General features: G+C 38.9%; 1 protein-coding gene across 3 annotated transcripts in view; it reads left to right on the top strand.

The window, feature by feature from the left end:
* The window catches only part of LOC133803572 (uncharacterized), a 94,123-nt gene that overhangs the window by 47,303 nt on the left and 22,396 nt on the right, over positions 1-24,424 (top strand). For 2 of the 3 annotated variants that reach the window (XR_009878060.1, XM_062241665.1), the window contains exons 27-31: positions 2,221-2,449; positions 2,979-3,344; positions 3,716-3,817; positions 22,714-22,854; positions 23,466-23,554. Coding sequence is in view for 2 of the 3 variants with exons in the window: in XM_062241665.1 (XP_062097649.1) it covers positions 2,221-2,449; positions 2,979-3,344; positions 3,716-3,817; positions 22,714-22,854; positions 23,466-23,554 (927 nt within the window). In the remaining variant the exon portion in view is untranslated. Of the gene's footprint in view, positions 1-2,220; positions 2,450-2,978; positions 3,345-3,715; positions 3,818-22,713; positions 22,855-23,465; positions 23,555-24,424 lie in introns of those variants that run through there. The other variant, XM_062241666.1, reaches the window with a different exon arrangement.

Genomic DNA, 24,424 nt, shown 5'->3' on the forward strand with positions numbered 1-24,424 from the left:
CGTGAGTCGTGGCTGAGATAGGTTGAGGAATAGGAGACTCCTCAGAAAGTGTGTCAGGGACAGAAGATGTGATAGAATATACCAACAAATCATCTTTTCCCTGATGAGTAGGAATAGATGAAGACGAAATATACAGTGTGTTTTTCATGAAGGTAACATCAATGTAGACAATATATTTGTTAAGATTGGGACAATATACAATTGGTGAACACAACCCTATTTATACAATTTTCACACCTAATCCTCTTAATTACAGAATAATCAACAAGTCACAAAAATAGCTACAAATCATCTAAATAAGGAAACTACTAATTTACAGCCACAACCAAATTGTGAGATTTGGTTTTCTCGTCTGTCAACGTCACCCCAAAAATATGTATACACCCTATTTTATTAAAAGAAAAATCAAATTAAATTATTTTTCTCAATTTCTTGACATTCTTTAATTTTTTTTTGTGTTAATTTCAATCATTTCTTTTTCTTGTTTAGAAAGTAATGTATATTTTTTTTAATTTTTACTTAAAAAAGTTTTCATAGATATATATATATATACTATATACTAAATACAGGCAACATGTTTTATTTATAGAATTTATCAATTATAATATTTAAATTTATATTAATATAAATATTAAATATGTAATTTTATATTAAATATTATTATTATAATAATATTTTATAATATTTGAATTCATATTAATATAATTAGTAAAAAATTAAAATTATATATTATTATCAAAATAGTATTCATAACATTAAATATATTTAAATATATATATATCTAGTTTTGTATTATATATTATTATAATAATGATAATTTATAATATATAAATTTGAATTTGAATTAGAATTTACATTAATATAATTATTATACATGTAGTTTTATATTAAATATTATTATAATATTTAAATTTATATTAATATAATTAAAAAATATCTATTTTAATTAGTTTTAAAAGAATATTCTATTAAAGTTAACAAAATAAAACGTTAAAACTAAGAATTTTCGTGCACATTTATTATATAAGATATATATAAATATTTATATATATATACTAGTTAGAAACTATGTGCAATGCATATTTATTTAGTTTTAAAGTTATAAATATTGTTTATAATTTTAATAAAAATTGTTTCATTGTTTTGTTTTTTTAAAAATATATATATAAAATAAAGTAAATTATAATATATATAAATAATTATATCAATAATCTCTACATATATGACATCTAAACACAATGGTGACATAGATATATATTTGTTAGGCTACATGATATATATATAAAATACAATAATATTTAAAACAAAATTAATAATAAAAATGAAATAAGAATAGAAAAAGTCAAAGTAGATAGTAGTATACATGCGTCAACTATTTTTAGTTTCTAATATATCTCACAATGTCCTTTGGTGAATTTGATGAAGAAAAAAAGCTCCAATCACTTGATAAAAAATAAACTATCACACAATAAGATAAAAAAAATGATATTTATGATTTTATTATTTTTAAATAAATATGATTTATATTTAAATTATTATAAAATATCTTAAAATATTTTATTTTAATTAATTTATTTATTTTTGTTCAAGTTTATGTTTGTTCTAGTTTTTTAATTTGACAGTGATATTAAGTTTAAGTTTAAATAAATTTTATTAAAGTTATTAAATATACGATTTTATTATTTTTAAATAGTTATTAGTGTAAAATATCTTATTTTAATTTGTTTATTTATTTATTTATTTAAGTTTAAGTCATATTTACAATTTACCGATAAATATAAGAATATTCTGTTAAATATAAAACTATTACGTTAAAGTTAATGGAAAAAAGTAAAAATTATTAAAACAAAAAATTTCCATTATCTACACACTTTTAATATCTTTTTATATAAAAGAGATTTATTCTTTTTTGTTTTAATTTTTATGTCCAAACATTTAAAATATGTATTTTTATTTATATGTAATTTTTTTTAATATGAAAAAAGAAAAATGACGAGAAGGTGAGCATAAGTTAAAAGATATACGTTTTGTGTTATTTTTTATAACAAATGGGGTGTTAATATGATGCCCCTAAAAATATAATCTAGTAGGTGAGTAAGTAGGTAGAACCTTATACTCTACGAATGCTGGTCAACTTCATTCTCCTTTACGTAACTACAAAAGAAAGGAAAAGATCTTGATCGTTGCACAGAATCTAATGTGTGACCAATACTTCTTCAGGTATGAGCATTTGGCTAAGAGTGCTCCAACAATCTTAGATGATTCTCTTTCGGCCGATTCATATCTCAATGTGTTGTACATGCCATCCACTTTTCCACGTTCTGAAAAATCAAGGCCGTTTCCAGAATATGCAAATGATAATTCTACATATGGTTCAGAGTTTGAAGATGGACCTCGCAGCAACTTGGACTACAATCGGTATAACGAGTGTGTGAACTATTTGCAAGAAGTAAGATTTCATTCATATTTTTACATGCTCAACTTTATCTTTTGAGTTTGGCATCTTGCCTTTAACTATGCCTTTTTTCCCTATCACTGTGACTATTTTAGTTTGGTTATTTCATTCTTCTTGACAGACTTTTACGAAGTTGATAGATAATGAAACTTTGCTTTATGGTTGTAGTTTTTATTGTTTGTTAATTGTTTTCAACTGGTAGTGTAGAATTATGCAAACCAAGTTCAAAGAGAAGCCCCTACCATTCTCTTTTACCGGTTGGTGTGTTCTTTGAGAAGATTCATGCAAACTAATTCTGCTGTTACATTTGTTTGTTAACAATTATAACTATAAGCAATTTTTGTTTTCTAAATTGATATTTGTTAATAATATAGTAATACTAAATAAGGAGCAGGAGGACCAGAAATCCTCCAAAACCTAGAAATCCAAAATAATAAATTATCTGTATCAATTAGCCTTCCGGAACTTCTCAAGTACAATGGATATAACTCTATATGCAAACTTCTAATTTTTCTTTTTGCAGTATGCACGGCAGAAATTGCTTGAATTTATGTTTAGGCATGGCCAATTCAATGATGCCTGCATGTTGTTTTTCCCCCCAAATGCTGTCCCTCTTCCTCCTCAACCGTCAATGGTGGGGGTAGCAACATCTTCTTCATCCCCTCAAAGACAAGATAATTTGGCAACTGATTATGGGACCATTGATGAGTTGTGTGATCAGTGTGTTAGTTATGGCGCAATGCCTGTTTTGGAGGAGGTGATATCAGCAAGGATGTCAGCTACAGAGCCACAAGACGAAGCAGTGAACCAGTATACAGCTGCAACGCTTGCCCGAATTTGTCTCTACTGTGAGACACATAAGCATTTCAATTTTCTATACCAATTTCAGGTAAATTTTTTTTTTGGGATAAGAAACAGTTTGATAGTTACCCATTTTTTTTTTAGAATTAGCCCAGCTGAGATTTGAACCCCAAACCTCTCACACACAACATACCATTTGAGTTAGAGCCTTTTCACACCTTTCATGTTAATTAGCAATCCTTCTGTCGTCCCCCACTGTGATCCCGACAAAAGAAAAAAAAAAGCTGGATTTTTTAATTGTCACAGATGCTGCGAATAAGTATTTAACTTTTTCTTCAATGTTGGTTTTTGATTTTAAAAAACCATTATTTATCTTACTGGTTCTTGAATCTTCATGTCAATACACTATTTATTTATTTTTAATATGTTTGGTTACTTAGAAGTTGTATAATTGTTCAGGTTATCAAGAAAGACCATGTTGCCGCTGGACTTTGTTGCATTCAGTTGTTCATAAATTCTGCTTTGCTAGAGGAGGCTATTAAACATTTGGAACATGCTAAGGTAGAACCTGTTGTTACTATAGAATTTTGTAAGAGAAATTTTATTTTTACTTTTCTGTGTATACAAACGGTGTGCACATCCCTATTTATACAATTTTTACACATAATTCTCTTAATTATAGAATAATCACCAAATCACAAAGATAGCTACAAATCATCTAAAAAAGAAAAACTACTAATTGACAACTTCAACCAAATCGTGAGATTTGATATCTTTGATTTTTTCTTATCTGTCAACACTCCCACTCAAGCTGAACTGTAAATATTGATGAGTCCAAGTTTGTTTACTAGAAAATCAAAGACTTGTTCGGATAACCCCTTTGTGAGGATATCAGCCAACTGTTGATCGGTCTGTACATATTTGATGCTGATAGTGCCTCCATCAATCTTTTCTTTGACAAAATGACGATCCACTTCGACGTATTTAGTTTTGTCATGATGTATAGAGTTATGTGCAATACTGATGGTAGATTGATTATCATAGTAGAGCAGAGTGGGAGCTTCATATTCAATCTTCAATTCTTCTAATAGGTGTTTGATCCATATTGCTTCGCACACTCCATGGGTCATGGCTCTATACTCTGCTTTTGCGCTACTTCTTGCAACAACTGTTTGCGTTTTACTTTGCCATGTCACTACATTTCCCCATACAATTGTGCAATACCCAGATGTAGATTTTTTATCATCAACTGACCCAGCCCAATCTGCATTTGTAAATATTTTAATCTTCCTTTCAGTTGTCTTTTTGAGGAAGACTTTTTCCTGGTGTTGTTTGAGATACCTAAGAATTTTGTATACTGCATTGAGATGTCCTTGACATGGATCATGCATATATTGACTGACTAGACTTGCAGCAAAGGCAATATAAGGTCTGGTATGTGAGGTAGATAAGCTTCCCTACTAATTGCTGGTACCTTCCTTTGTCAACTGAGCTTTCTTCAAACATTTTTTTCTTATCCCCGAGCTCGATTGGAGTTTTGCTAGGTTTACTGCCAAACATTCCTATTTCGTTTAAGAAATCAAGAGTGTTTTCTTTGGGATACAGAAATCCCTCTCTTGTTCCTAGCAAATTCCATTCCTAGAAAATACCTGAGTGTGCCAAATCCTTGAATTCGAACTATGTTGCCAACATTTCTTTGATTAGAATCATCTCTTCATGATGGTTGCCAATGACAATTTTTTTTTTTTGAAAAAGAGACAAAGGTCAAAAGACTGACCTTTACTCAAATAGTTGAAAACCTTCACTTATGGCAGAGGAATACCGTGGTTACAAAAAACAGCCAAGAAACGACAACTAACCCCACCCCCAAAAATTAACTCCAAAAGTTGCCCCAATCTCTAATAAGGTCAGAGAAGGTAACCCCTCAAAACATTTGTTTCTATACACCCAAGTTGCCACCCAAAATTTTATCTTATCCCAAATAGTCTCTACAGAATTAGAAATATCTTCGAATAGTCTGTTATTTCTCTCAAGCCATAAGGCCCAGAAAGTTGCCAACACAGTAGTTTGCCAAAGACTTGAAACTCGCTTGCCGCCCCCTAACTTAGTTAGAAACAATTGAGAACAGTTAGAGGGCATACATAAAAAAATACCAAACTCAGCTAAGACTTTGCCCCACACTTCTCTTGAAAAATGACACTCCAAGAATAAATGACTAGTGGATTCCCCTGCCTGCTTACAACAAACGCACCAAGCAGGGGACAAACAATGGTAAGGTCTTCTTCTTTGCAAGTTGTCATGAATGTTTAGTTTATCGTTGAAAACCAACCAACCAAACACTTTAACTCTCGAGGGAGAGACACTTTTCCACAAAGACTTTCCCCACTCCCGAACAGAACCCAAACGAGCATAACTTAACCTCCAAAAGGCTGATTTGCAAGAGAATACTTCATTACCGTCAGGTATCCAGGCCCTCCGATCTTCTAAAACTCCTGGTAAAGCCACGCTTTCTAACAAAAGTAATAACTGAGAGAGACTGGTGACCTCCCTATCGAACAGATTCCTTCTAAAACGCAAATCCCAACCCTGAGTTTGGAGGCCCGAATCCCCTCCTAAAACCACCATGTCCCTAATCAAACAATTTCTGGACATCGAAATCAGAAATAAATCTGGGAACTGATCCTTTAAAGGGACACCGTTTATCCAAATATCTTCCAAAAAACGGATTCGATCCCCCTTCCCCACCATGAAGCTAACCAGCTGAAGATATTCCTCATAAAGGGAAGAAATATCTTTCCACGGGCCACGAACAGACAACCTCCTCCCTCTACCAGTGTCCCAAAAACCTCCATCCCCCCATACCTACTCAGTACCACTCTATGCCACAAGGAGTTCTTTTCCATCAGAAAGCGCCACAGCCACTTCATGAGAAAAGCCTTATTTCTTGCATCCAAATTACCGATACCAAGGCCCCCGTGATCCCGAGATTTGCAAACTTCTTTCCACGAGACCAGATGATCCGACTTAGAATGATCCGCACCTTCCCAAAGAAAGTCCCGCATCAGCTTTTCCAACACATCCACCACCCCTTTAGGAATACGAAAAAGCGACAGGTAATACACCGGGATAGAAGAAAGAACCAATTGGATAAGTGTCAATCTGCCTCCCCTAGACAGGAAAGCACACTTCCACCTATCCAACCTCTTAGCACAACTTGATACCACGGGCTCCCAAAAACCTTTGTTATGGGGGGAATCCCCCAAAGGAAGCCCCAAATACTTCATAGGCCACTAACCCACCTCACACCCAATCTCCCTAGCACGAAGCTTCACTATTTCCTCCTCCAAATTAATCCCTAATAACTGGCACTTCTGCAAGTTAATAGAAAGACCATAAACAACACTAAAAACTTTCAGAATATCCAACAGAGTTGTCAAAGACTCGTTAACGTCCACAAAAAATATCGTTTTGTCTGCGAACTGAAGATGGCTAACTTCCACCAAATCTTTCCCTACTTTGAAACCTCGCAAGGCCGAGATGCTTTTGGCCTTATCCACCATCCTACCCAAAACATCAACCACCAAGGTAACAAGAAGGGTGAGAGGGAATCACCCTGGCGAAGACCTCTAGAACCCTTAAATTTCCCCCTCGATCTCCCATTTAAAAACACGGAGAAAGAAGTAGAAGACAAACACCCCAGAATCCACTTTCTCCAAACTACACCGAAACCTTTCTTATCCAGAACGAATTCCAGGAAATCCCAATCTACACAATCATAAGCCTTAGCAAAATCAATTTTGAAAACCCAACCCTTCTTTCCTTTACTCCGATACTCCTCCACTGCCTCATTAGCCACCAACACTGTATCCAAGATCTGCCTGCCCTCTACAAAAGCTCCCTGAGTCTCAGCTATTGTATCGGAGAGAACTCCTCTAAGACGACCAGCCAGCACCTTTGAGATAATCTTGTAGAGACTAGTGACCAAACTAATTGGCTTGAAATCTCGCACCCGACAACTATCCAACTCCTTCGGAATTAGGCAAATATATGTTTCATTGGTCCTCCCATGAATAACCTCATCCTTAAAGAAACCATCGAACACTGCTTGGAGGTCACTCTTAACCGTATCCCAATTATCCTGATAGAAAGCCAAAAAGAATCCATCGGGACCTGGAGCCTTAGACCCATCACAATAAAAAACTGAACGATGAATTTCCTCTTCCGAAAACGGCCTCTCAAGGAGAGAGGACAAGAAAGAGGGAATAGGCTCCCAAGAAATGCCTTCAACACCCCTCCACCTCCTAGGGACCGAAGAATACAACGAGGAGTAAAAATCAACAATTGCCTTTTCAATATCAGCATCTTTGTCAAGGATAGTACCATCCTCTTGCTCAATTCGAGAGATGAAATTCCTAGCTTTACGAGCGCTAAGGATACTGTGAAAGAGCTTGGAATTAGAATCTCTTTGTTTGGCCCATTGACATTTCGACTTAAACCAAACTCCTCTCTCCTCTTCAAAGACAACCTGGTGCCATTCTTCCTTAATCTTCCTTCGCTCTGAAAGAAGTTGATCATTCCACTGACCACCTTCCTCTAACCTATCCAACTCGAACATCCTTCTTTCCAGGTAATGTTTAAGCAAAGATCTTGACCTAACAACCTCCTTACTCCACCCCTTAACTTTGTCTTTAACCAAAGAAAGTTTTTCCATGAACCCATAGCCCGGCCACCCCATCATCTTAGACGAGTTCCACCATTTCTGACAAAGCACCTTGAAATCCTTATGCTCAAGCCAGGAATTATCAAATCTGAAAGGGCTGGGACCCCACGAAGGAGGACTGGAATCCAACACAATAGGACAATGATTTGAGACAATGCGAACCAACACTTCCTGGCGAATGAAAGGATACAACTCAGTCCACAATGGCGAAAATAAAAATCTATCAAGCCTACTACAGATAGGCCTCTGGCTGAAGTTAGACCAAGTGAAACGACCATTTTGGAGATTAGGATCCACCAAGTTCATCTCTCTAATCAACGTGTCAAAATTCTTCATACTTGTAGTATTGGATCCGCTGTTCAGTTTCTCATCTCCTCTCCTAACCACATTAAAATCCCCCCCCCCCAGGCACCAATGACTGCCACAAATGACATGTAAACCAGCCAACTCGTCCCAAAAATCTCCCTTTTACCATAAACCACAGGCCCATAAACATCGGTAAACCACCAAAGATTCTTTCCCTCAGCTTCAATACGAATGGAAACGGTGAACTCCCCAACCAAGGAATCCGAAACAGAAACACTACGAGTATCCCAAACAACTAACGTCCCGCCTGATCTACCCATAGCCTGCTGAAAAAGCCAAGCTTTAAATCTGGACCTCCAAATACTCCCTATAAAACTCCTGTCTATTTTAACATTTTTCACCTCTTGAAGCACAATAAGGCCAGGATTGACCTTGCAAATGGTTTCCTTTATCGCCCTCCGCTTCTCTTTATTACCACTTCCCCTTACATTCCATGATAAAATCTTCATGAGAACTTTCGACACCCAATCATTCTCCTATTCCCATAGTTCACATTAAACTCAAGTTTCTTAAGTTCACGTGCACTCTTTTTAGGCAAAGATGAAGGACTTCCTTTCTCTTCCTCCCTTAATTACTAGGTAGTAAAGAAATTCCAAAAGACTCCATCACCGGAACGAGCCTTGAAATAACATGAGGGCTGTCCGCCATTTCCACAGTAATTTCCTCTAAGCCTCCGCCCTCTTTCTCAATACTAGGAGCCAGATTTACCTCAGAATTAACCACTTCTTCTTCTTCGCACCACAACCTCCTAGCTTGGACTACGATGTCTTCAATATCCTCCTTGTCAACATCAGATTCCAAGTCTAAATCCTCCTCCTCTGAACTACAAAATTCCGAAGGGCCATCTTCCACCGGATTAAAGAACTCAGCCTTTGCCAAATCTTGTCCTTTATCCATCATTGTCTCCAATTGTTCTTCTAAAAGAGAATTACTCACTGGAAATGCACCTTTTGGCTTACGATGATACACTTTCAGGCTTTTAGTTGAAAACTCAAGGCTATTCTCTTCTATTTCTGACTGTTGAAGAGAAACAGCCCCACGGCTAGGAGCCTTAACTGGCTGATCTGTCCAAAGAGAGATTTTCCCCTTGGCGAAGGCCTCACAAAGTTTGGGGTTTCTAAAATTTCGAGTGGGCCTATTCCTAGTGGTCTTAAAGATGGTTGCTAGTGACAATGATATCATAAACATACACAATCAGGATTGACATTTTTCCTAATTCTGAGTTGTTATAGTGTGAATATTAGCTGTCTATTAGTTGACAATTAGGATTAATTAGTTGATTTAGTTTCCTAGAATAACTTCTCTTGTTGTGTATAAATAGATGTTATATTTTCAATACAAAATATAATTCTCTTCACATCTCATAACATGGTATCAGAACCAGGTTCTGGAGTTGAGGTTCGAAATTCGAAATTAGGGTTCATCACAAATTGGGGTTTGCAATTAAGGTTTAATTTTCTTTCATTTTATAATTTATATTTCGGAAACCCTATTTGGATTGTTCTTTCGTTCTCACCGTCGGCATAGGACTGCCCAGATGCCGATCAACCAAACCTCGCCGACCGAGGTCCAGAAACGCCGCGAGTGGAGCCCACGTGCCTCCGTAGCCCGCTGCCCAATCCCCCATGCGCCGGCGCGTGTGCGCGCTTGCATCGTTTTGCCGTCGTGCTTTCGACTCCGGTTGGTCCCCACGATTTTCTCGACACTTTTCTGCCCAATTTGTGTTCTTCTCTGGTCATTTTCATTTCTGTTTTTGTTCAGATCTTGTGTTTAGGAGGTTCCTTTTCTTGGCTTTGTTTACTTGTTTTCTCCATGTTTGCTTTTGAGGTTATGGATGAGACAAAATCAGTGGTATCTGATGTGCTTCCTGTGATGTCTAAAATCACAAACCATAAATTGAATGGTTCGAATTATTTGGACTGGAGTAAGACTTCGACTTTATTTACGAAATATCAACAAAGATGACCATTTGATTGATGATCCTCCTAAAGACAAAGGCGATTCGAGACGGGCATGGCTCAGGGAAAATGCTCGCTTGTTCCTTCGTATTTGAAATTCTATTGATAGTGAGGTAGTTGGCTTGATCAATCATTGTGAGTGTGTTAAAGAACTAATGGATTATTTGGAATTTTTGTATTCGGGAAAAGGGAATCTCTTTCGTATGTATGAGGTTTGCAAAGCATTTTACTGTGTGGAAAAACAAGATCAGTCACCTATAAACTACTTTATGAAATTTAAAAAGACGTATGAGGAGCTTAATGTGTTGCTGCCATTTAGTACCGACGTCCAGGTTCAACAAAAACAACGAGAGCAAAATGGCTATCATGAGCTTTCTAGCTGGGCTCTTCTCTAAGTTTGATTCTGCTAAGGCACAAGTTCTTTCTGGTCCTCATCCTCGAAATGGGTCATTGATTCTGGTGCCACAGATCATATAACAGGTAATTCTAGTCTCTTTACTTATCTTCAGTCTTCTGCTTCTACTTCTAAAGTTACTTTAGTCAATGGGTCACCATCGTGTGTTCGTGGGTCTGACAACATCACGCTTACCCTTTTGCTTTCTCTGTCTTCTATCTTACATTTACCTAATTTATCATTTAATTTGCTCTCTGTCATTTAACTCACTCGTAATCTCAATTGTTGTTTCATTTTTTCCTGATCATTGCTTATTTCAGGATCTTATGACGAAGAAGATTATTGGTAAAGGACATGAATCTGGAGGCCTCTACACTCTTGATACATCGCTACCCAGCTTTATTGCTTGCTCGAGTGTTCCTTCTCCCTTCGAGGCTCATTGTCGGTTGGGTCATCCATCTCTCCCTTTACTAAAGAAGCTTTGTCCTCAATATAGTACGTTGTCTTCCTTAAATTGTGAGTCGTGTTAGTTTGCAAAATATTGTCTTAGTTCGAGTCCTATAGTCAATAAACGTGCTAGTGTTCCTTTTGAATTAGTTCATTCTGATGCTTGAGGTCTTCCTATTTTGTCTCAACCTGGATTTAGGTATTTTGTTACATTTGTAGATGATTATTCTCGTGTAACGTGGTTATTTTTAATGAAAAGTCGTTCAAAGCTATTTTCCTTGTTTTGTGCTGAAATTAAAACTCAATTTAATGTTTCAATTTGTACTTTGCGAAGTGATAATGCCAAAGAATATACAACTGCATTATTTCAATCTTATGACTTAAAATGACATACTTTATGAAACTTCTTGTGTTGATACCCCATCCCAAAATGGTGTGGCGGAACGTAAAAACAGACACCTTGAAACTGCACGAGCTCTCTTATTTCAAATGCATGTTCCTAAACTGTTTTGGGCTGATGTAGTTTTCACAGCGTGTTTTCTCATTAATCGAATGCCATCTCCTGTTCTTCAGGGTGAGATACCTTACAAAATGTCACTTTCCTCGAAGATACACCTTATTTCCCTTCTCTGCCTCTTCCCACTCGTCAGGGGTAGGACGCTGATTTGTTAGTCTATTCTATCACATCTCCTGAATCAGACCTATCACCAATCTCGCAACCTGTTCTTGTGAAGCCTCCTATTCTTCAAGTTTACTCTAGGCAACAACCTCTTGATTCATGTCCTGCACCTGCTCCTTTATCATCAGATCCGAACCCGAGCGATGATCTTCCAATTGCATTACGCAATGGTAAACGTCAGTGTACTTATCCCATTTCTTCTTATGTTTCTTTTAATAACTTGTCGTCTACTTCTTGCTCTTTCATTATATCCCTTGATTCTATTTCTATTCCTAACATTGTTCATGAAGCCATATTTCATCCTGGTTGGCATAATGCAATGATAGAAGAGATAAATGCTTTAGATGATAATGGTACTTGGAATTTAGTCGATTTACCTTCAGGGAAACGAGCTATTGGTTATAAATGGGTCTTCACGGTTATGGTCAATCCGGATGGGTCAGTTGCTCAATTGAAAGCTCGTCTTGTCGCCAAGGGCTATGCTCAAACTTATGGAGTAGATTATTCTGAAACTCTCTCCTGTAGCAAAGTTGACATCTGTTCGATTGTTTATTTCAATGACAGCTACTCATCATTGACCTTTACATCAACTTGATATTAAGAATGTTTTTCTTCATGGTGATCTTCAGGAGGTGTATATGGAGCAACCTGGTATTGTTTCTCATGGGGAGTCGAGGCGAGTCGAAATTCTTTATATGGTTTGAAACAAAGTCCTCGTGCTTTGTTTGGAAAGTTTAGTTAGGCTATTGAGAAATTTAGATGATGAAAAGCAAGTCTAATCATTTGGTGTTCTACAAACGATCAGAAGTTGGCATCATTTTGTTAGTTGTATATGTGGATGACATTGGTACTGCAAATGATACTAGAGGAATCTCATCTCTTAAATCTTTCATTCATATTCAATTTCACACGAAAGATTTGGAGTGTTAAAGTATTTCTTAGGAGTTGAGGTCAGTCAAAGTAAACAAGGTATCTTTCTATCTCAAAGAAAGTATGTCTTTGACTTGTTGATTGAAACAGGAAAATTGGGGGCAAAACCCTGTAGTGCTCCAATGACTCCAAATCTGCAACTTACAGAAGATGGGGAACTATTTGAAGATCCTGAAAAGTATCAAAGGTTGGTTGGGAAGTTGAGTTACCTTATTGTGACTTGTCCATACATTGCTTACTTAGTGTTGTCAGTCAGTTTATGTCATCCCCAACAATTGATCATTAGGCAGCGTTAGAGCAGAGTTTGTGTTACTTGAAAGGAGCACCAAGACGAGGTATTGTGTATGTGAATCATGGATACACTCATATTGAAGCGTTTCTCAGATGCAGATTGGGCAGGTTTCAAAGTGGATAGAAGATCCACTTTAGGTTATTGTATTTATGTTGGAGGGAATCTGGTCTCATGGAAGAGTAAAAAGCAAATCGTTATGTCACGTTCTAGTATAGAGTCAGAATATCGAGCTATGACACAGTCTGTGTGAGATAATGTGGATATACCAATTATTGACTGAAGTAGGACTTAAAACTTCAGTACCTGCAAAATTATGGTGTGATAACTAAGCTTCTTTTCATATTGCAACTAATCCTGTGTTTCATGAACGGACGAAGCACATTGAAATTGATTGTCATTTTGTTCGTGAGAAAATTCAGCAAGGCTTGATTTTTACAAGATATGTGAAGACTGGAGAACAACTTACGAAAGCTTTAAATGGGATTCAGGTTGACTATTTTTATAACAAACTAGGCATGATTAACATTTATGCTCCAGCTTGAGGTGGAGTGTTATAGTGTGAATATTAACTGTCTATTAGTTGACAATTAGGATTAATTAGTTGATTTAGTTTCCTAGAATAGCTTCTTTAGTTGTGTATAAATAGATGTTATATTTTCAATACAAAATACAATTCTCTTCACATCTCATTACATGAGTGTTTGATGAAGATGGTATGGTCTGTTTGGCCTTGCATGTATCCGACTCCCTTGACTATTTTCAGGAACCGATTGAACCATGCTCGAGGAGATAGTTTTAGAACGTAGAGTGATTTGTTTAGCTTGCAAACTCTGGTTGTACTGTAAGATTCTTCAAAACTTGGAGGTTGACTCATGTACACTTCTTCCAGTTCTCCATTCAAAAATGCATTTTTTACATCAAGTTGATGCAACTCCCAATCCAGGCTGACAGCTAGCGAGAGCAATATTCTAATAGTATTGAGCTTGGCAACTGGAGCGAAGGTTTCAGTGTAGTCAATTCCGTAGTTTTGAGTAAAACCCTTCGCAACTAATCGTGCTTTGTACCTATCAAAAGATCCATTTACTTTTTTGTCAGGTGGTAACTCCACTAATTTCTAGGTTCCATTATGTTCAGGTGCTTTTATCTGTTCAAGAACTGTCACCTTCCATTGAGGAGTACCAAGTTCTTCATTGATATTCCTAGGAATCACATCAGCTGATAAACTAGAGATAAAAGCTCTAAATGGAGATGATAATTTGACATAAGAGATAAATTTTGAAATAGGGTATTGTGTACAAGTTCTAGTTCCTTTCCTTGATGCAATATGAATATCTAGATCTGAGAGAGTGTTTGAGGGAAGTTTATCTGGATCATCTAAGGGAAGTGGTTCTATCACCGGATCGGGCTCTTGATTGTGACAAGGATTCATTACTTGTTTATTTCTTTCTCTTCTGGTATATACTCGCATTTCTTTCTGTGTTTTGATTTTGAGAAACAGGAGAAGATGGATGATCTTGAGAAGCATGACAAGATGGATAATTTTTAGAAGCAAGAGTGATTTCTAGCTCTGAAGGGAATGAAGTGTCTAGGGGTAATTCTAAATCCCACAACCACTGAGCATCTTGCTCGTGATGGATGTGCTCCCCCTGAAGCGAGGTGGGAGTGAAATAAGGAGAATTTTCGAAAAAAGTGACATCCCTGGAGGTGTGGAATTTCTAGGTGATGGGACAGTAACAATAGTAGCCCTTCCGTGTAGGGGATGATCCTAGGAAAACTATTTTTATGGCTCTGGGATCTAGTTTACTCTGGTGTTGGGAGTGTACATGGACAAAGGCAATGCAACCTAAAACTTTGACTGGGAGAGTATTATTGGAAGTGTGAGGGTCAGGATTGGATCTGCCAAATGGCGGTGGGCCAGACTTTAAAGCAAGGGCAGAGCTTTCAATGGCTGGCAATTCTGCAGTGGTGAGCATGACGCAACGACATGCTTCTTCACGTCTGGCCTCATAGAAAGCTTAAGTGTCAAGAAATGGAGAACACTAACCAAACGACTTTGAACTTCATCAAGATTACTGTTCAATCCAGTAAGAAATTCAAAGACCCACTCCTTTTCTAATCGTTGGCGCTGGAGTGTGGTGCATGTAGCACATAAAGGAGTGGTATTCAGATACAAGTCGAGATCCTGCCAGGTCTGAGAAATATTGGGTTACAGTGGGAGTACCTTGCTCGTGATGTGTGTGCTCCCCCTGAAGCGAGGTGTAGGATTTCTTGGTGGTGGGACTGGACAGCAACAAAGGTAGCCCTTCTGTGCAGGGGAATATCCTAGGAAAATAGTTTTTGTGGCTCTAGGATCTAGTTTACTCCGGTGTTGGGAGTGTATGTGGACAAAGGCAGTGCAACCAAAAACTTTGACTGGGAGGGTATTATTGGTGGAAGTGTGAGGGTAGGGAGACCAAAAAATGAAGTATGGTGTTTGTAGGGTCTACTAGGAAAGCGATTAACGAGATAAGTGGCAGTAAGGACAGTGTTGCCCCAAAGATATTTTGGAACATGCATATTGAACATAATGGGACGAGCCACTTCTCAAAGATGGTGATTTTTTCTTTCGGCGACTCCATTCTGTTGCAGAGTGATAGGCCACCATTGACCAATGCATATGCTCGGAGTGGAGGGAAAGGTGAGAGTACCACTGCCAAGTCAGCAGAGATTAGTGCAGCAGAGAATTAGTGCAAGATAGTGGTTATGTGAGTAAGTTTAGCCTAAGGGTAGGCCTAGGGATACTTGGGTGTACCTGAGTAGTAGTAGAATAAGTATTGAGTAAGGGCCATTTATGCAAGTGTGGAATGTCTGAGTAAATTGTATTTGGAGAGACACAGGCTCTCGAATTTCCTGTTAGTTCAATGAAAAGTTGTTGTTGTTACCATTTCTACTCTATTTTCCCTGTTTTATCTCACTAATTGACAAGTTCACCCTATCAATTGGTATCAGTGCCAGGCGATCCCCCATGGCAAAGAAGTTTGAGGCAGTAGTGGAGGGTTTGGAGGCAAGTTTTCGAAATTCCAGCTGGAGATCCAGATGGAAATGGCGACAATGAAGTCAGATATAGGGTCTCTGAAGGAGGGTATGGCACGAATACCTGCTATGGAGAAGGCCTTGCAGCACATCGTAGCTTAGATGAGTCAACCGACCCACAAGGACGTGGGTGACTCTTCGGCCATTAGCGCCAATCAGGCTCGGCAGACAATCGACGGCGACACAGTGACGGGAGGACGCCCATCGGGCTTTCAGGAAGTTCGATTGTCCCATAGTTCCCCCCTGGCGCAGTTCGACCAGTTATTTTCGAACCCTTGTTTTGGCAGGGACTACTGTCCACCACGATTGGAGTTGCCCCTATTTTCTGGCGAGAATCCAGAGGGGTGGATATACAGAGCAGAGCGATATTTCCTACTCTCAAAGATGACATTGGCTCACATGCTAGAGACAACCATTATCGGTTTGGAAGGGGACGCGTTAACATGGTTTCAGTGGGAAAACCAACGACGACTAATTACATCTTGGGCAACCTTAAAAACTCTGCTCCTAGGCTAGTTCCGAGCTCAGCCCATCGGTTCCATGACAAGAATTTTTGTCAGTAAAGCAAGAATCAACTATGAAGGAATACTGACTGAAGTGGGAGGCGTTGGCTTCTCGGGTACCCGATAGCCCAGAACACATCTTAGAAGGCAACTTTGTTAAGGGCTTGAAGGAAGAAATTCGGAGTGCAATTCATATTTTGAAGCCCACAGGCTTGGCCCAACGGATTGAGGAGGGCCGCCAGATGTTAGTGGGATCGAACCCAACTACTCAGCCATCTACAAGCCGCACCACTATAAGCCCGATTACACCATATCGTTCTTCCATCTCGGCTTGGACCCCCAAACCACCAGCAACCTTTAGTTCAAACTCTTCTATAGCATCAGCGTCGACACTGGCACCGAATGCTACCACTGCCACCATGAAGAGCTCACAAGTACGGCGCATAACGGAGGCGTAGTATTAGGACAGAAAAGCAAGGGGTGTTGTTTTAAGTGAGAAAAAATGGCACAGGGGGCACGAGTGTGAGCAGAAAGCCTTGCAAATAATGTTAGTAATAGATGAGGAAGAGGGTAGTCTGCCCATGGACTCACCACCTCTAACACTGGAACCTTTGGATGATACGACTGATGAAACATTGGCAACTTTATCCCTGAATTCCTTAGTAGGAATCACTTCAACCAACACGATGAAATTGGCAGGACATATTGGGCAGCACTCCGTGACAGTGCTCATCGATAGTGGGGCGACGCATAATTTCATTTCAGGGGAGGTGGTCAAGGCAGCTAGCATTCCCATCACAGCCATCTTGCTATGGCGTGTTGTAGGGTACGGGAGGTAAAGTTCGCACTGACAGGATTTGTAGTTCCGTTGAGCTTGACTTGGGAACTCTTAGGGTCGTCACTGATTTCCTTCCATTGGAATTGGGAGGTGCGGATGTGATTTTGGGAATCTAATGGCTGGAAACTTTGGGCAATATGCAAGTTAATTGGCGGACGATGGTTATGAAGTTTGAAGTTGGTGGTTCCTGGATCACTTTGCAAGGGGACCCCAGTCTTTGCAATTCCCAAATCTCTCTCAAAGCCATGATTCACACAGTGCAGCTAGAGGGCGAGGGATTTTGGGTGGAATTTGGGTCTTTTGTTGTGGAAGAGGAACCCAAAAGGTGCTCTCCACCCCCACTAGTTTTTGGAATGATATAGAGCTGTTTTTGACATGCCGCAGGGGTTACCGCCTTTAAGGGCAAGAGAGCATACCATTTGCTTGAAGGAGGGGATGGAACCAATTAGTGTTCGCCCCTATCGTTATGCTCAAGCTCAGAAAGATGAGATAGAGAGATTGATGACGGAAATGCTGAAGGCAGGTATCGTCCAACCTAGCACAAGCCCTTTCTCTAGCCTGGTACTCTTGGTGAAGAAAAGGATGGGAGTTGGTGATTTTATGTGGATTATAGAACTTTGAATCTCGCTACGGTGGCTGATAAATTTCCTATTCCCGTCATTGATGAGCTGTTAGATAAATTACATGGGGCGAAAGTGTTCTCTAAGTTGGACCTCAAATCGGGATACCATCAAATTCAAGTTGCTGCCAAAGATGTGGAAAAGATGGCTTTTCGAACACATGAGGGACACTATGAATTTTTAGTTATGCCGTTTGGTCTTACAAACGCCCTCGCCACCTTTCAAGCACTAATGAGTGAGGTATTCTGTGATTTTTTACGAAAGTTTGTCTTAGTTTTCTTTGATGACATTTTGGTGTACAGTGCTACTTTGGAGGATCATGAGTGACATTTAGAGATGGTCCTTGACCGTTTATGTCAACACCAACTTTATGCGAATCGCAAGCAATGTGTGTTTGCTCAAGGTTAGTTAGAGTACTTTGTCCACATCATTTCAGCAGAGGGTGTCTCCGCCGACCCAAGTAAGCTCACCGCCATGGCTGAATGGCCCTCCTAAGACATTGTGAGACTTGCGGGGATTTTTGGGTCTCACTAGCTATTATTGCAAGTTTGTGAAAGGCTATGGACAGATTGCTCGACCCTTAACTGATCAATTGAAGAAAGATGCTTTTGGATGGTCCGATGAAGCACAAGTCGCTTTTGTTCATTTGAAGGAAGCAATGTGTTCAGTACCTGTTCTAGCATTACCTGACTTCTCTATTCCATTTGTTTTGGAAGCCGATGCGTCGGGCAGCGGGTTAGGAGCTGTATTGATGCAAAATCAGCGACCCATTGCCTTCTATAGTCAGCTCCTCTCATCTAAAGCTCGCACCAAGTCAGTTTATGAGCGAGAATTGATGGCGATTGTGCTCGCGGTATAGAAATGGCGCCCTTATTTGTTGGGTCGCAAATTTTAGTTCGTTCAAACTAACGAAGTCTCAAATACTTGCTGGAACAGAGATTGGTGGCCTCCGAACACCAAAAATGGCTAACTAAGTTGCTGGGATACGACTTTGATATTGTTTATAGACCTGGCCTTGAGAACAAGGCAGCAGATGCGCTTTCTAGAGTGTCTCAAGAGGTCTGTTTGCAAGCCATTTCAGCCCCAACCCTTATTTCTGTCATGGACTTACAAGCACACGTGCAGGCAGATCCCGCCTTGGCGAAAATCATCCACGAACTTAAACAAGGTCGGGATACAGGGGGTTACTCACTGGTTCAAGGATGTTTGAAGTTTCGTGGCCGATTGGTTGTTCCATCTTCTTCCCCGTTCATACCACTACTACTTTAGGAGTATCATGGCAGCAATATGGGAGGCCATTCGGGGGTGTTTAAGACATTCCAGCGATTGGCAAGGATTTGTATTGGGCTGGTATGAGACGCGATGTCTAGAAATATGTCTTAGAGTGTGCGATTTGTCAACAGCACAAGTACTTAGCACAAGCACCGACAGAATTGCTTCAGCCACTACCCATTCCGGATCAGATTTGGGAAGACATTTCGATGGACTTCATTGAGGGATTACCACTGTCAAATGGATTTGACACAATCCTTGTGGTAGATGACCGGTTGAGTAAGTATAGCCACTTCATCTCACTTCGCCATCCATTTTCAGCGCCTACGGTCGCTACCATGTTTGTTAGAGAGGTTGTAAGGTTGAATGGTATCCCAAGATCCATTGTGTCTGATAGAGACAAGGTCTTTATGAGCATATTTTGGAAGGAGTTATTCCGTTTACAAGGAACCCACCTCAAACATGTGCCGCTTACCATCCGCAATCCGATGGGCAAACGAAGGTCGTTAATAGATGCCTTGAGACTTACTTGCGAGTAGGCAATGTGGCAACCTTGGGCTGAATTCTGGTTTAACACTTCATACGACACGGCGGCTGGGATGACACCCTTCTTGGCAGTTTACGGCAGGGACCCTCCCCATTGGTTAGATTTGAGCTTGGGACTACCAAAGTTTCCGTAGTGGAAGATAACCTGCGAGCTCGGGATGACGTGTTAGAGTTACTCAAGCTGAACCTTCAGCGTGCACAACAAAAAAATGAAGCTACAAGCTGATCAGAAGCGTCAGAATGTCCAATTTGCTGTGGGCGACTTGGTGTATGTGAAGTTGCGCCCTTATCGACAAAGATCAGTAGCAAAACGTCGCAATGAGAAACTGGCCCCACGTTTCTTTGGGCCATATACTGGCACGGGTTGGAACAGCTGCATATCGTCTCCAATTGCCCCCAGATTCCACCATTCATCCAGTGTTCCACGTTTCCTTGCTTCGGGCTGCCTTGGGATCACAGCAGCAAGCCTCTGAGCTACCTCCAAAGCTAGCAGCAGACCTCGAATGGCTTCTCACACCTGAGAAGGTATTGGATGTGCGTCCGGGCACTCACAAGACTCCTCCGCAAGCCTTAATCAAGTGGGTTAATCTTCCAGATTTTGAGGCCACTTGGGAGGATTTTCCGGTGCTGCAACAACAATTCCCTGACTTCCACCTTGAGGACAAGGTGAGTCTTTGGGCAGGGGGTATTGATAGGCCACCATTGACCTATGTATATGCTCGGAGGGGAGGGAAAGGTGAGAGGACCACTGCCAAGTCAGCAGAGATTAGTGCAGCAGAGAATTAGTGCAAGATAGTGGTTGGGAGTAAGTTTAGCCTAAGGGTAGGCCTAGGGATACTTGGGTGTATCTGAGTAGTAGTAGAATAAGTATTGAGTAAGGGCCATTTATGTAAGTGTGGAATGTCTGAGTAAATATTGTATTTGGAGAGACACAGGCTCTCGAATTTCCTGTTAGTTCAATGGAAAGTTGTTATTGTTACCATTTCTACTCTATTTTCCCTGTTTTATTATCTCACTAATTGACAGGTTCACCCTATCACAGAGTCTCTACACATGAACATTGATGAACAATCCCATTTTGTAGAACTCTAGAGGGACACATAGAAGTTCGTGGAAGGGTATATGTAACGCCCCACGTCACTATGGTTGCTTCCTGGAATACCAACTAGCCCTACAAACCAACACGAGTCTTTCCAGCGTGTTTTGTCTTCACTCGCACGCTTCTTGGGAAAACTTCTCAGGAGGTCACCCATCATAAGACTACTTTAGGTCAAACACGCTTAACTTTGGAGTTCTCAAGTGATGGGTTATCGCAAAAAAAGATGCATCTTGTTGGCATAGTACCCATCAATCCATTTAAGCCATTTTCAACTGTGTAGTCCCATACTTACACAGTCTTAGAATCATCTCACTTGACCATCCCTAGGCGATGTGGGATTGCACAGTTTTTACTCGGTCTTTCCCTCTGCCGATCACGGGATTCTAACTGCCACAGTATAGGTCTCTTGTACGAAGACTTTTTGCAACTTGTTTCTTTCGAGGTAGGTAGTGGTAGTAGGATTTGGTTTTGGGAGGACTGGTGGGTTGGTGAGCAGCCTTTAAGTGAGACCTTTCTTGGGCTAGCTAGATTATGTGAGAAGAGGGAGCATTGTATAGAATATTATAACCCAGTAAATTGGAATCTACATTTTCGTAGAAATCTTAGAGATAGAGAACTAACAAATTTGGTTAGTCCCTTAAATGTGGACACAGGCCAAATTTGTTGAGGATGGTAGGATTTGGAAAAAGGATTCCCAGGGATGTTTTCTTGTAAATCAGCCTTTAATGCTCTTAGAGATGATGACACTTTTTTGTCACCTTGTTGGTCCAAAATTCTTTGGAAGGTTCATGCCCCGCCAAAGGTCAATATTTTTATGGTTGTTGTGGGGGAGGCTTAGTGTGCATGAAGTGCTTCAAAAGAGGAAGGTTATGTTCATCTCTCTGGGCTGGTGTGTGTTGTGTCGGAAGGAAGTGAAAACGTCAGCCACCTTTTCCTCCATTGTGAGTCTGTTTTAAAATTGTGCTATAGACTCCTTGATGAGTTTAGGTTGAGCTGGGCAGTATCTCATTCTTGCGCAGGGCTAATGCTATTTTATGTCAGTAGAAATAAGGAAAGTCAAATTCTGTGGACAACAACGGTGGCTGTAGTTTGGTGGGGGGTTTGGTTGGAGAGGAATAGAAGGATTTTTGAGGATCAGAGTAGTGATACAGTGGGGTGTGGGATAAGATCAGGCTTTGGGTTGCGTTGTGGTTAAACAAAGTTAAGGGTTTCAAAGAGGTTCCTTTCTCTTGTTTCAAAGAGGGTTTCAAAGGGTTTCAAAGAGATTGGAGCTTACTTCTTTAATGTTTTGTTGTGTTTTGGCTACTGCATCTGTTTTTGTATTTGGTCCTTCCTTTTGATTCGGTTTTGGGCTGTTTTGTTTTTTGTAATCATGGTATTCCTCCGCCACAAGTGAGGATATTAATAAATTGTGAGAGTAGACCGCTGGCTCATGTACATGTGGTCTTCCTCTCTTTTTCAAAAAAATTGTTCAATTTTATTACATTTCTACAAATTTTATGAATTTTTTTTTTATATTTTTAGATAAATATTTATAATTTTTTTAAAAATTTCCACCAATATAGAGATATTTTCTTAAAATTACAGTATCGATATTCCCATCGACACCGATATTTTCTTTCTTGGTGCTATCATAAGTCTTAAATGCTTATGAGCTCCTGACTTCGAATTGTTGGTGGTGTTTCTCTATTCATCTACATAAAGCTATCTTTTGGTTGTAGATGCATTTTGATGAAGGGTTGTCAGCTCGATATAAAGGTGATTCTACTAAGCTTGTGACAAAGGGTGTCAGAGGAAAAAGTGCATCTGAGAAGCTCACTGAAGAAGGACTCGTGAAGTTTTCTGCCCGGGTTTCAATTCAGGTAATGGCATGAATCAAGTTTTCTGTCTGTTCATTAAGTAGCTTGCACATTTCATCATAAATGCTTTCACAAGTTAGGTGCGTTTTCTTTACTTCATCTTACCATGTGTCCCAGTGTATGATTATCACCCACCACCACCCACTCTTTTTACAAATATAATTGAAATTATTGGATGGGAAAAGTACACCTAGCATACCTCAAATACAAAATTTATTTTCTTATTGATGGGTTGTTGTTTAGGCTCTTCCTACAGGTTAGTTTTCTATTAGTTATACTGAAGCAGGTTATTTCTTCTAATTAATAATGAAAGTTTTAACGGCTTTTTAAATTTTTTGTTTGTTTATTTATTTATTTTTATAAATAACTGCAATGGGTTATTGACATGGATGTCTTGTTAAAATTACAGATAATTAGTAGTACATCTTCGTAAATTGGCCAAATTAGTTGCTCAACATTGAATATGCATGTGGCCATATCTATCTTTATAATGAGATCAAAATGCCCAAGTTTCACGCATATTCAATTGGCTTTTCCTTTTTTCTTTACCCATCAATTATAACATCTTCATTTATTCATTGGTTTTATACATTGTTCATGTGGATACGATGTAGGTCGAAGTAGTGAAGTCCTACAATGATGCTGATGGACCGCAGTGGCTATACTCACTCTTTGGTAACCCAAATGATCCAGAGACATTCAGGTTCAGTGCGATTCTTATTCAATAAACCATTTCATCATTACTTGGGAGTATGTGAGCCGATTATATTGATTTGATTTTTGGAGAAAATGATCTCAGCAATATTTACATATCAATATTTTTCTATTATATAAACCATATTTGGATGTCATAAAAGTGAGTGACTTCAGACTCGTTATTCTAGTAACAATGTATAAGAAATAAGATAATTAAAAAGATTTTGGCTAATATATTGTGAGAAGTGTTTGATGTCACAGTTTTTGTTTAGTTAATGTGTGTTTGCGAAGGAAAACAAATTTTGGATTTGTTAAATGTTAATAGTGAATGAGGCAATTGAGTATAAATCTGGAAACACTGAATGATTTTCAAGATTGATTTTGAAAAAGCATATGATTTTGTGGATTGGGACTTTAGATCTTTTTTATGCCTAAGTTCTCAAAGAAAGATGGAGAGTTTGGATAAAAAGCTACTTGAGCTCTGTTTGTTTCTCAATCATTATAAATGGTTGGACAAGTTAAACTTAGTCTTTTCTTGCAAATATATTTTTTGGTTTAGATAACATTCATTTTGAGCCCATCAGAGTCGATAGCATTTCTCGGCTGGTTTTTCTTTGAAAATTTAGTACATGCGAGTTGGTTAAAAAAGGGCTTCATCTTATCTTCCCTTTGTGGGGTGTCATGTGCGAGGAAGGGTAGTGAATATTGAATCTTTTATTCATGCATTGGTTCTGGCAAGTCTAAGATGGCATCTATTATGTGGACCTCTTTGTGGTGGTAATATCAACTTTGTGGACCTATTTTATTAAACATCTTCTCCCCAAAACTTTTAGGAATTCCCTAGTAACCTCTAACCAGAGTGTTGACAGCCAGGAAA

Source organism: Humulus lupulus, chromosome X (assembly GCF_963169125.1).
Source record: "Humulus lupulus chromosome X, drHumLupu1.1, whole genome shotgun sequence".
Classification (NCBI taxonomy): Eukaryota; Viridiplantae; Streptophyta; class Magnoliopsida; order Rosales; family Cannabaceae; genus Humulus; species Humulus lupulus.